Source organism: Condylura cristata, unplaced genomic scaffold (assembly GCF_000260355.1).
Source record: "Condylura cristata isolate star-nosed mole 26May11 unplaced genomic scaffold, ConCri1.0 scaffold00020, whole genome shotgun sequence".
Taxonomy (NCBI): Eukaryota; Metazoa; Chordata; class Mammalia; order Eulipotyphla; family Talpidae; genus Condylura; species Condylura cristata.
In genome coordinates, this window is record NW_004567121.1 from 27,588,072 (window position 1) to 27,597,825 (window position 9,754).

Sequence of the window (9,754 nt, forward strand, 5' to 3'; positions counted from 1 at the left end):
CCCTGCGGCAGCGCGAAGCGCGGCGTGTCGGTGAGCAGCAGGAAGTGCAGCGGCGCGGGGCCCTCGCGGCGCAGCGCCAGCCCCAGCACCACGGTCTTGGAGATGATGCTGACCAGCTTGTAGCAGTGGCCCTCCCGCACCGGGTGCAGGTCGTAGGGGTTGCGCGGCGGCCGGCTGGGCACCAGCACGTTCACCGGGAGCCGCACGCGCTCGATGATGGCGCGCACCGTGTGCTCGCCCTCCTGCATCTGCAGCTCCAGCGGGCTGCGCGTGCTGAAACGGCCCTGGCACTGGAAGGGCAGGCTCAGGCTCTCGTTGGTGCGGTGGTTCATGCAGATGAGGCAGGGCATCTTGCCTTTGAGGGGCCTGGCGCCCCCTCCGCCGCCGCCGCCGGCCCCACCCCCCGGGGCCCCTGGGGTGCCGCCGCTACCCACCCCTGCCAGCGCCCCGGCCCGGCCCAGCTTGCGCAGCAGGGTGGTGAATCGCGAGCGCTCCTTGGTGGTCTTGGCGCACAGGATCTCGGCCTGGCCCATGAGCGTGAGCTCATCGCCCGCGTGCAGCGTGAAGTTGTACACCTCGCTGTCCTCGCTGAACTCACCCGACACCACCTGGGGGCCCCAGAAACAGGGGAGGCCTTTAGCCAGGGCCCTCGGGCAAGCCAGCCATGCCAGGCCCTCTGGGACCAGGACTGAGCCCAGCTGGAGAGCGCAGGATAGAGGGGTGTGAGGAGTCGGGAGAGACCCTCAGTGCCCTGGCCTAGGTGAGTTACCTCCAGGGCCTTAATTACCTCGAGGAGTAATTTACTTGGGACAGTTGCTATAAGCATTAAAGAGACTATATACAGTGACTCAGTTTGAAATTAGTCAGGAAGTGGCTTTTACTGTTATTCTTACAACTTGGACATGCCCTATCCCTTCAACAAGGCTGCTGTGAGAGACAGGGGCTGACCTATGCCGAAGGGGTTACTCCCCACAGCCACCGCAGCGCCTGACAGGTGCCAGGGCTGGCAGCCCTGAGAGGGCCCCAGCCGCCACGCACGCCCTCCTGCCCCACCACCTTGTGCAGGGGGAGTCTGCATTCGGTGCACCTACATCCGCTCTGTGACAAGGCCGGACTGTGCCAAAGCCCTGTAGGGACAGCCGGTGGCACACTCTGACACCTTGTCTCCTGGGCCCTAGTGGCACCCCTCCGACCAGGGGCCAGGTCACCCGGAAGGCAGGGGAAGGTGGGAGCACCACGCCTGGAACAGGAAGGACTGACCTTGACACTGAAGGTGATGGCTTCCATCACAAAGATTCGGTCAGGGAACACACTGGCCACCTCCTCCACGCTGCTGAAGTACCTCACCGGCTCCCGCACATCCCGGGCCTGCTCTAGGAGCTTGAACTTCCCTGCACAGGAGGAAGCACAGGCTGTGCAGAGACCCCGAGGGCCCGGCCTGCCCGGTCTCTACTTCTTGCTACCCTCCGTTCAGCCAGGCCCTCAGAAACCAGGTGGACAGAAGAGCAGATTTTAATCAGCACGGGATGGGAGGGGCTGGTCATCTGGCTCCAGCCTCTGTGGGGGGTGAGTGCAGAATCTTAGCAACTAGAGCCCAGCCCACACCTGTGAAGAGCTTGTGGGTGCACAGTGAGGCCAGGAGCTGCCTGCCCAGAGAAACCCAAGTGCAAGACACTTGAACACATCTGTCTCTGATCCAGCGTCAGTGTGTGGCATTGAGGATGCTGGCTCCTGGCGTGGTCCCTGCCCCACCGATTTACTGCACCTGTGTGTAAGTCCATTTCCATGTGAGTCCTCACCTGAGGGTTTAGGAGCAGGTGATCTTGGGCCCTGCCTAGGTCTGGCTCCTTGGATTACTTAGCAATACCAATGTACTGAGCAGGCCAGGGGCCCAACCCAGGACTTGGAGGCCTCAGGAGAGCCACTCAGACCCTAGCTCTGCCCCAGGACCCTGCCCCAGACCAATATCCAGCTGCCCTGTCCAGAGGCCTCTATTCCACGCCCAGCAAAGCTGCCTCCCTTGGTGAGGCCTCCCTAACCTACAAGCAGGGCTGTCTCAGCCGGTCCAGCAGATACTGCCATGAGACAGATTTTAAGGGATGATGCTAATTCATGAAGCTGACACCCTTTTAAACCATGTCCCCCCTCACCGGCTGCACACATTTTATGTGCCCAGCTACATGAGCTCAAACACCAGCTGCCAACTGCCCTGGCACTATGGACAGCCTCTTCTCAGGCCTTATTCAGAAAGAAGAGTCTTGTACAGAAGGAGGCAGCAGGCCGAGAAAAGACAAGGTGCCCTGGCTTCTGCAACCTTCCTGGTCATGGCTTCCGTCACTGATTCACTCCACAGACATTTACAAAACACCCACTGTGTGCCAGACACTGCTAGGCCTGACAGCAGGTGCCAATCTGGATAAAATACAGTCTGCTCTCAAGGAAACCACATACAAGGTGTGGCTGCCCGGGAGCCCCCAGTGATGGCTGGGGGTGGCATGTTGCAACAGGCTCCTGAAAAGAGCTGGAAGACTTCCATGTCGGGGTAAGCCTGCCTGGCAGCATCTGAGGGGGTCACCAAGCTGCACCTTAAGAATGAAAAGAGATTTAGAGAACCGACAGTCCACATGGGAGACAGTCCACACAGCCACAGGAAAGCAGACTGTGGCCTAAGATGGAGAGAGGCTGGCGGGCAGGACTCCAGGAGGGAGGTGACATGAGGTGAAGACAGCAACTGGGTGTGAGAGGTTCTGAATGCCTGGCTAAGACAGTAAGACTTTATTCTGTAAGAAATGAGACCCACTGCTGTGTTTTGAGCAAGGAAACACAGAGCTCAAAGTTGAAACTTTACAAAGATAACTGGGAGACCATTCAGGGAAATGACCAGTACTGGATTCTAGAGACGCGCAGGGGCAGAAGCAGAGAGAAGGGCAAGAAACAAGCAGATCAGAAGATACGTCAAGGGACCTCAGCACAGTGGGTGGCAGGTGAGGGGCAGCAGAGGAGGAAGGGGCCCAGGACCCTGAGCTGGGCCACCAGCCTAGAACAGGGAGGCAGAGCTGTTAACCCCGAGTGGGAACATGAGGAGGGGCAGGCGGGCCTCTAGGGGGTGCCCCAGGGTAGTGAGCGTGTGGGTCACTACCACAGCAGGGCCTGCACCCCTGGTCAGAAGTACAGGCTGGAGGTCAGGGGGCCACAGGAGGCTTCAACTGTGGGGCAGGGAAGCCAGCCCAGGGGTGGGGCAGAGCAGAGATCCTAACACTCAGGGCCGCTCCTCCCAGAAATATGCCTGGGGCTGAGCCTGGTGTGAACACACACACCACTTTGATCCAGCTTGAGGGATCCTGGCGCTACCGAGGCCAGTCAGAAACCCAGATTAAGACCCCTTGTGCAATCAAGCCAGCAGCAGCCACTGCAGCATGAGCTCAATCCCCCGCCAGGGAGCTGACCCACATGGCGCAACAGACCTCTCCTGTCTCCACCCAGCAGTGTATTTCATTTGATCTGCCTGTCTGCTCCCCACTCTGTCTCTGGTGAATCCTCTCACCCCCTGCATCTCTGGCCTACACCTCAGTTTGTGTATGCACAAATAAATAAATCTTTAAAAATAAATAAAGGGGGCCCTCCCTGGTGGCGCAATGGGTTGGGTCGCAGCACTGCAAGCTCACCACAGCTGTTTCAGTGTGAGTTTGATCCCCCGCCCCCGAGGTGACCCACAAAGCCAGCAGACTCTCCTGACCCGCCCGCTGCTCCCCTCAGCAGTGGACTTCATCCATCTGCCTGTTCTGCTCTCTGCTCTGTCTCTGGTGAATCCTCTCACTGCCCCTGAACCTCTGACTTGTACCCCAGTTCTGTATGCATAAATAAATAAATCTTTAAAAAATAAAGGACCCCTTAGTGCAGAGTATGAAAAGCAGAAGCCGAGGGCACAGCCTGCCACAGCAACAGCTAGACGCAGGAAGAGAAAGGAGAAGCTTGAAAGAGAAGATGCAGGGAGAAAGCTGGAGGAACCCCCTCCTCCTGAGGCCCTCTCAGGAAGGGGCCTAAGAGGTGCCACAGCCCCAGGGGCAGAGGGATAAATCTGGGGGCCGGTCCTGAGCAGGGGCGAGGGTCCGAGTCTCCCACCATCCAACACAGAGTATCCCCAGCCCCCTGCCCACCACACAAACACCCACCACAAACGTCCAGGCAGGGAGAAATGCCGCTGCCCCCGGTGGGGAGAGCCAGAGCCAAGTCGGGGCAGGAGCAGGGGGAGGATGTGGCTGGGGAGATCGATGTAACCATGGTAGCCAGCACCACCCCCTCCCCGCAGCCTGCAGCCCGCCCCGGTCATTACAGCCGGAGGAAGGAAGGGGGGTCTCCCGGGAGGACGCGCGGCCCCTGCAAGCCTTTTCCTCCTGCTGCAGCCCCTGGGCAGCTTCCTGTCCTGCACCCCTCAGCGAGGTCCCCAGCATTTTAGGGGCCTGCTCTACCTTGGCCTGCCCCACTCCCCATCCTTTCCTGCCGGGCACATTCACGCTGCCCCTTCGCCAGGTGGGCAGTTTCCAGGGGAAGCATCTTGTCACCCCCCTGCCCGCGCTGCTCCCTGCGCAGACGCCCCATCAAGGATGATGGGTAAACGCACAGCTTTAGAGAAGGTCGGAGCTGGCTGAACCCCAGTTCTGCCACCAAACTGCTGGGTGCCCTTGGGCAAGTGAAGCCGTGGGCTTCAGTCTTCCCGCCCGCAGAATGGCAGTGTGCTCAGCTCCGGGCACCCGGTGCCCCGCTGCCGTCGTGGGGGGTGAGAGGGTTGGATATGGCGGGGGGCGGGGGGGGGGGTGTCTGAGCGAGTCCGCTGACCCGCCGTGCCCCCAACCCCACTGGGCGCCGCCGTCCTCCCCTCCCCCTCCACCGTGGCTCTCGCGTCATTGTTAATTCATTAGGAGGAATCTGCGCCACGCCACTCCGAGCCACTCTGAACGTTAACTCGCCCCAGCCAGGCCTCCCCCGCCCCTGGGGGCCTCGGCCTCCCCTCCCCCAAGCCCACCGGAAAGGAGAGGGGCTGCGGGCCGCTGCCCGCCAGCTGTCACCCCGAAATGACACTGTAGATACAGTGGCAGGGAGCCACCAAAAGAAGTGGCAGAAAGGGCTGGGGGCCCCTGAACCCACAGGTCCCCACCGGGCTCTGTGCCTTGGTGGTGGGTGGGACGCTGAAGTGGGGGCAGCCCCAGCTGGCATTTCTGTCAGTGAGGGATTTTTCCAACCCTCACTTTTTATCCCAAGATGACCTGAGACCTCCCCCTTGGCCAGTGCCAGGTGCCAAGGTGGGAAATTTCTAGCTTCGATCATTCTTGTTCAGAGCCCCAAGGCGGGCACAGAACCCCAGTCCGAGCGGCCATTAAGATAGTCTCCTCCTTGTTTTAAGGGGTCTGAGAGCTACGAGGATGTTCCTGCTCCAAGGGGTTGTTCTAAGGAGCAGACAGAGGCTGTGTCCAGGCGCAGTCCTCACTCACTGGCTCAGGAGGCCCAGCAGGGCCAGGGGGACGGTGGTACCTGCGAGGACAGCACTGCCAGTCTTTCCAGCCCAGGGGGTTCCCAACCTTTGGGGTCAATGGGGGTGTGGGGGTTGTGAAAAACAGAAGCACTGCGGTCCTGAGCCTCTGTTTCTGCAAAGTGTGTTCAATGAAGTTGATCAGACTCTCAGTGTTACTGTGCGAATGAAATGCAGGAAATTCTTGGCCCAGTGTCTGGAAGGCCCCAGGGATTACTACCCAAGGGCTGAGGGTCCTGGGCACAGGTGGGGAGTCTGATGCCCCACCCCCCTCAGAGTGCGGTAATCCTGCATTCCTGGTGCCAGGCTGAGTACCCAGGCAGGTCAGGATACCTGGGTCTGGCCCTTCCTCTGGACTTTCTAGCTGTGACCCTGGGTGAGTCACTTTTGTCTCTGACCCTGCTTCATCAGGTGTAAAATGAAAGAGCTATCCTTTGTGTGTTTAGAAGCAGAATCTTTTCCTCAGACACAACTTTTGTAGGAAATTAACATCATGCATATAACTGATCAAAGTTGAAGTTCATGAGCACACTCTTCTTAAACTCAAAAATGTTAATATTCAGCTATAAAGTCAATCAATGAAAACAATAAGCTTCTCACACACAAAATGGGACACGCAGGATCGGAGTTGATGCAGCCAGATAATCAGCCTGAGCCTCTCTTTGTTTCTGAAGTGTTTGGGTGGCACAAGGCTGAGAAGATGCTGGCAGGAGCTGTTCTCCTGGAGGGTGCGTTCAAAAAAAAGTGAAGAGGCAGCTCAAGGTGACACCCTGAAGCTATCCAGTTAGGGCTAAGCTTTGGTGGGTAGTTACTTAAAGGTATATATATATTTTTAAAGGTATATTTTTTAATCATTAGTTTAAAGTCTAGTTGACATAAAATGTGAATTGAAGCTTGCAAACCTGGAAGCCACCTCTCCAGGAGCCCAGGGCTCCACGGCACAGGCAAACCACCTGCCCTCACTCAGCCGAGCCACCACCCTGCCCCCTGCTCTAGCTCCAGGGAAGCAGGTCACCAACCCTCCCCCCACCCCCAGCCCTGCCTGTCTTGCCCATCCTCCCCCCATCAGCTTTATGCCATCTGTCCCTGGGTGGGCACACCTGGGTACTGCAGGGGGATGTCAATCTTGGGTCCGATGACATAGTGGCCCTCCTCCAGGGTGTGGGCTGTCACTGTGGTCCACTGCCGGCAGGAGTGAATGAGCAGGATGTCTCGCTCACTGACGCCCTCCGCATACTCCCCTGGGAAGGGAAAGGGAGGACAGAAGCTGAGGGGAGGAAAAACATCAGGCGGGCAGAAAGAACAGGCTGGGTGACCTCTATGCCTTCTCAGCAAGACCCTGTCCAGGGAAGCTCCCCAGGATCCAGGATCCCTGCCCTGCTCAAGGCCAGACATGCTCAAGGGACAGGCAGGCTGCTGGCTGTGGCCTCGGGGCAGCTAAGTCAGGCCCTACCTCCTGGAGCTCTGGCCCCTGATGGCAGCCCGGCCCGCCACTGGGCTGCCATCCTTCATCATCATTCAGTCCGGGTGCCTGCTGTCCCAGGCCCTATGCTGGGGGCAGGGGCTCCCAGGGGGTGAGCCCAGCCCCTGACCTCCAGGAACCCTGAGGTCCCTGGGGCGGTGGGAAGAGATATAAACTGAGAATACAGAGCAAGTTTGAGGCACTAAGCTCTCACTGAGCACGGCAAACTCTGGCTGGGGGTGTGGGGGTGAAAGAGACTTTACTGAGCAGGAGACCCTTGAGCTGGGCCTCAGCACCACCCAGGCTCACACCAGCAGAATTCTTAGCCCCAGTCACTGCCTGGGCCAGGCCAGGAGGGTCCTGCTGGGCGAATGGGGACCGCAGAGAAGGGGCTGCAGGTGTGGGTCCTGGCTGTGAGGGCTCCAGGGGCCGGGAGAGCAACGGGGCGTAGAGGAGGGGGGCCCTGGCCCCGGGGCTGCTCCTCTGCACCCACTGCCACAGGCAGCCTGGGCATCCAGGGGGCCTCATCCCCGAACAGGAGTAAGTCTCGTACCCACAGCCCCACCTCAGAAAGCGGCTTCTTGGCTCGTCACTCTCACAGCCTGCATCCTCCCAGACTTAGAAAAACGAAGTGATGACGCTTGGGAGGGATATTTGAAGGAGGGGGTGTGGGGCCTGGTCCTAGAGAAAGCTGCTCTGGGGCAGAGGTGTTAGGAGGGGTCTGGGCTGGGAGGCTCCAAACCCAGCAACGGTTTCCAGGGAAGCAGGCGAGCAGGCGAGGCTGGCCCAGCTTCCAGGAGGCCAGTGGAGCTGTCTCCTGGCTGCAGCTGGTGGGCAGGGTGGGGGTGGGGAATGCGCCTTCTTAGCCCCCTCCAGGGACAATTTATTACACCTCTGCCCCCCACCACCAAATGGGAAATGATTTGCTCTGAAAGCTGGGGTCTCCATGAAGACTGAAATGGACATGGGAAAGAGAATGCGTCCAGGACCTTTGGTGAGGGCCTGGCCCACACTGTGCGTGTCGTGGTGGCGGAACTGGGCCTTCGTCCTCAGCTCCTCACCTCCTGGGCCCACGCGGCTGTCCCGACCTGCCGCTTCCTCTTGACACTCTCCCCAGCCCATCCACGAACGGGCACACACCAACAGCATGGGCCACGGTCACCAAGCGTTGGGTCAGCACAGCCACCTAGCTTGTGACCCCAAGGACACAACTCAGTCCGTGGTCCCAAGTCGGGGCCTTCTCAAATGCACAGGCACACAGGAACCTCCAAGACTCTTAATACACTTGGGTCACACACACGCGCGCCCACAGCCACATGCCAGCACACGGGCGTGTATTTGCTCACACTCACTGTCGCTGTAATCTTGGGGGAACTTCCTCAAGGAGCCCCGCGGAAGACAATAAACTGCCTACTCTCACAGGGTGTGACGCCAGAGACAAACAGGGGCACCATAGGTGTGAAGAGCACCGGAAGGCGCCCTGCACAGGCTGAGCAACTCAGAAAGGACCCCCAGGAGGGACAGACGTCACAGAGGCTGTGTGGGAATTGGCCTGGCAGAACTTGGGCCAGCAGAACCCTCCACACACAGACACACACAGCCTTGCTGCTGACACGGCTGTCTCCGGATCTCAAGCTGTCGATCTGGTGACATGGGGAGAGCAAGATGCTGGGCTGCGGGGCACCCTTGCCAGCCGGCGGGGCACGGACGACCTCGAGCCCGCTGCCGCAGCAAGCTGAGCTGACGGGCCCACCCCACGCCGCCCAGGATCGGAGGAGGGGCTGCGGGCCCCGCGGAGAGGAGAGGAGCCAGTGGCCGCGGGCCCCATTAGCATTCAGGGAAGCGAGTGTGCCAACGCGGGCCAAACCCCTATTCTTCTCACACACAAAACCCCCGGCCTGGCTGCCAGCCCCGGCTCCCGCCCCTCCCCCAGCCAAGCAGCCCCTCTTCCCCCAAACAGTCCCCTCGCTCTACGCAGCCTGCAGGCGGCCCCTCTGCGGCCCCACGCACGGTCCCATCCGCAGGGCAGCCCAGGCGCAGGGCCCCGAGAAGTGGGGCAACCTATGGGGGGCGGGGGCAGGGGCCGGGAACATCACGCCGGGCGGGACGACCCCTCACTCGGGCTCCCCGGAGGTGGCCTGCCCGCCCGCGAGGACGCGAGGCTGCGCCTCGGAATGCAAAAGGCGGTGCGAGCCCGGTCCCAACAGAGGCAGAGCGGGGCTGGGGGGTGGCGGCCGTGGGGAGACCGAGTTCGAGGACCCAGGGATTCAGAGGATGGAGGTGAGAGGCCGGAGACAAAGAGAGGAGGAGGCGCGGCCCGGCCGGGGTCTGGGGGCGCCGGGGCAAAGGGAGCACCGACGGGGCGGGCCAGGTGGCTCGCGCAAGTTCTGGGCTGCAGCCTGGCGGAGGACTCCGAACGGGCTGGCCGCAGACCTGGGCTTCTGTCCCGGCGTCCATCTGTGGGGCCCAGGGAGAGAGGACCCCCGGCTCGAGGGCCCTCAGTTTCCCGGGGAGGCGCGCGAAGAGAGAGCGGGAGCCCCGGCGAGCCACAGGAGCGGCCTCTTCACGGTCCCGCTAGCACCTGCCGAGAGCGTCCCCGATTGCCCCGCGGCCCCCGGTCGCCCTTCCCAGCACCCCGGTACCTGGCCCGAGGCAGGCGAGCGTGGGCAGGCGGCAGCGGCTGACGATGAGGTCCAGCGGGAAGGCGCCCATGCTCCAGCGCAGGCCCGCCAGCCCGGCCGCCAGCTTCTCCATGGCATGGGCGC

At 60.9% G+C, this 9,754-nt stretch overlaps 1 protein-coding gene across 1 annotated transcript in view; it reads right to left on the reverse strand.

The window, feature by feature from the left end:
• Window positions 1-9,746, reverse strand: part of GAREML (GRB2 associated, regulator of MAPK1-like) — a 13,911-nt gene extending 4,165 nt beyond the window's left edge. The window contains exons 1-4 of the mRNA XM_004686052.2: window positions 9,632-9,746; window positions 6,628-6,768; window positions 1,261-1,391; window positions 15-608 (exon numbers count right to left, since the gene is read on the reverse strand). Coding sequence (XP_004686109.1) covers window positions 15-608; window positions 1,261-1,391; window positions 6,628-6,768; window positions 9,632-9,743 — 978 coding nt within the window. The 5' untranslated portion in view covers window positions 9,744-9,746. The remainder of the gene's footprint in view (window positions 1-14; window positions 609-1,260; window positions 1,392-6,627; window positions 6,769-9,631) is intronic.
• Window positions 9,747-9,754: the final 8 nt, after the last annotated feature.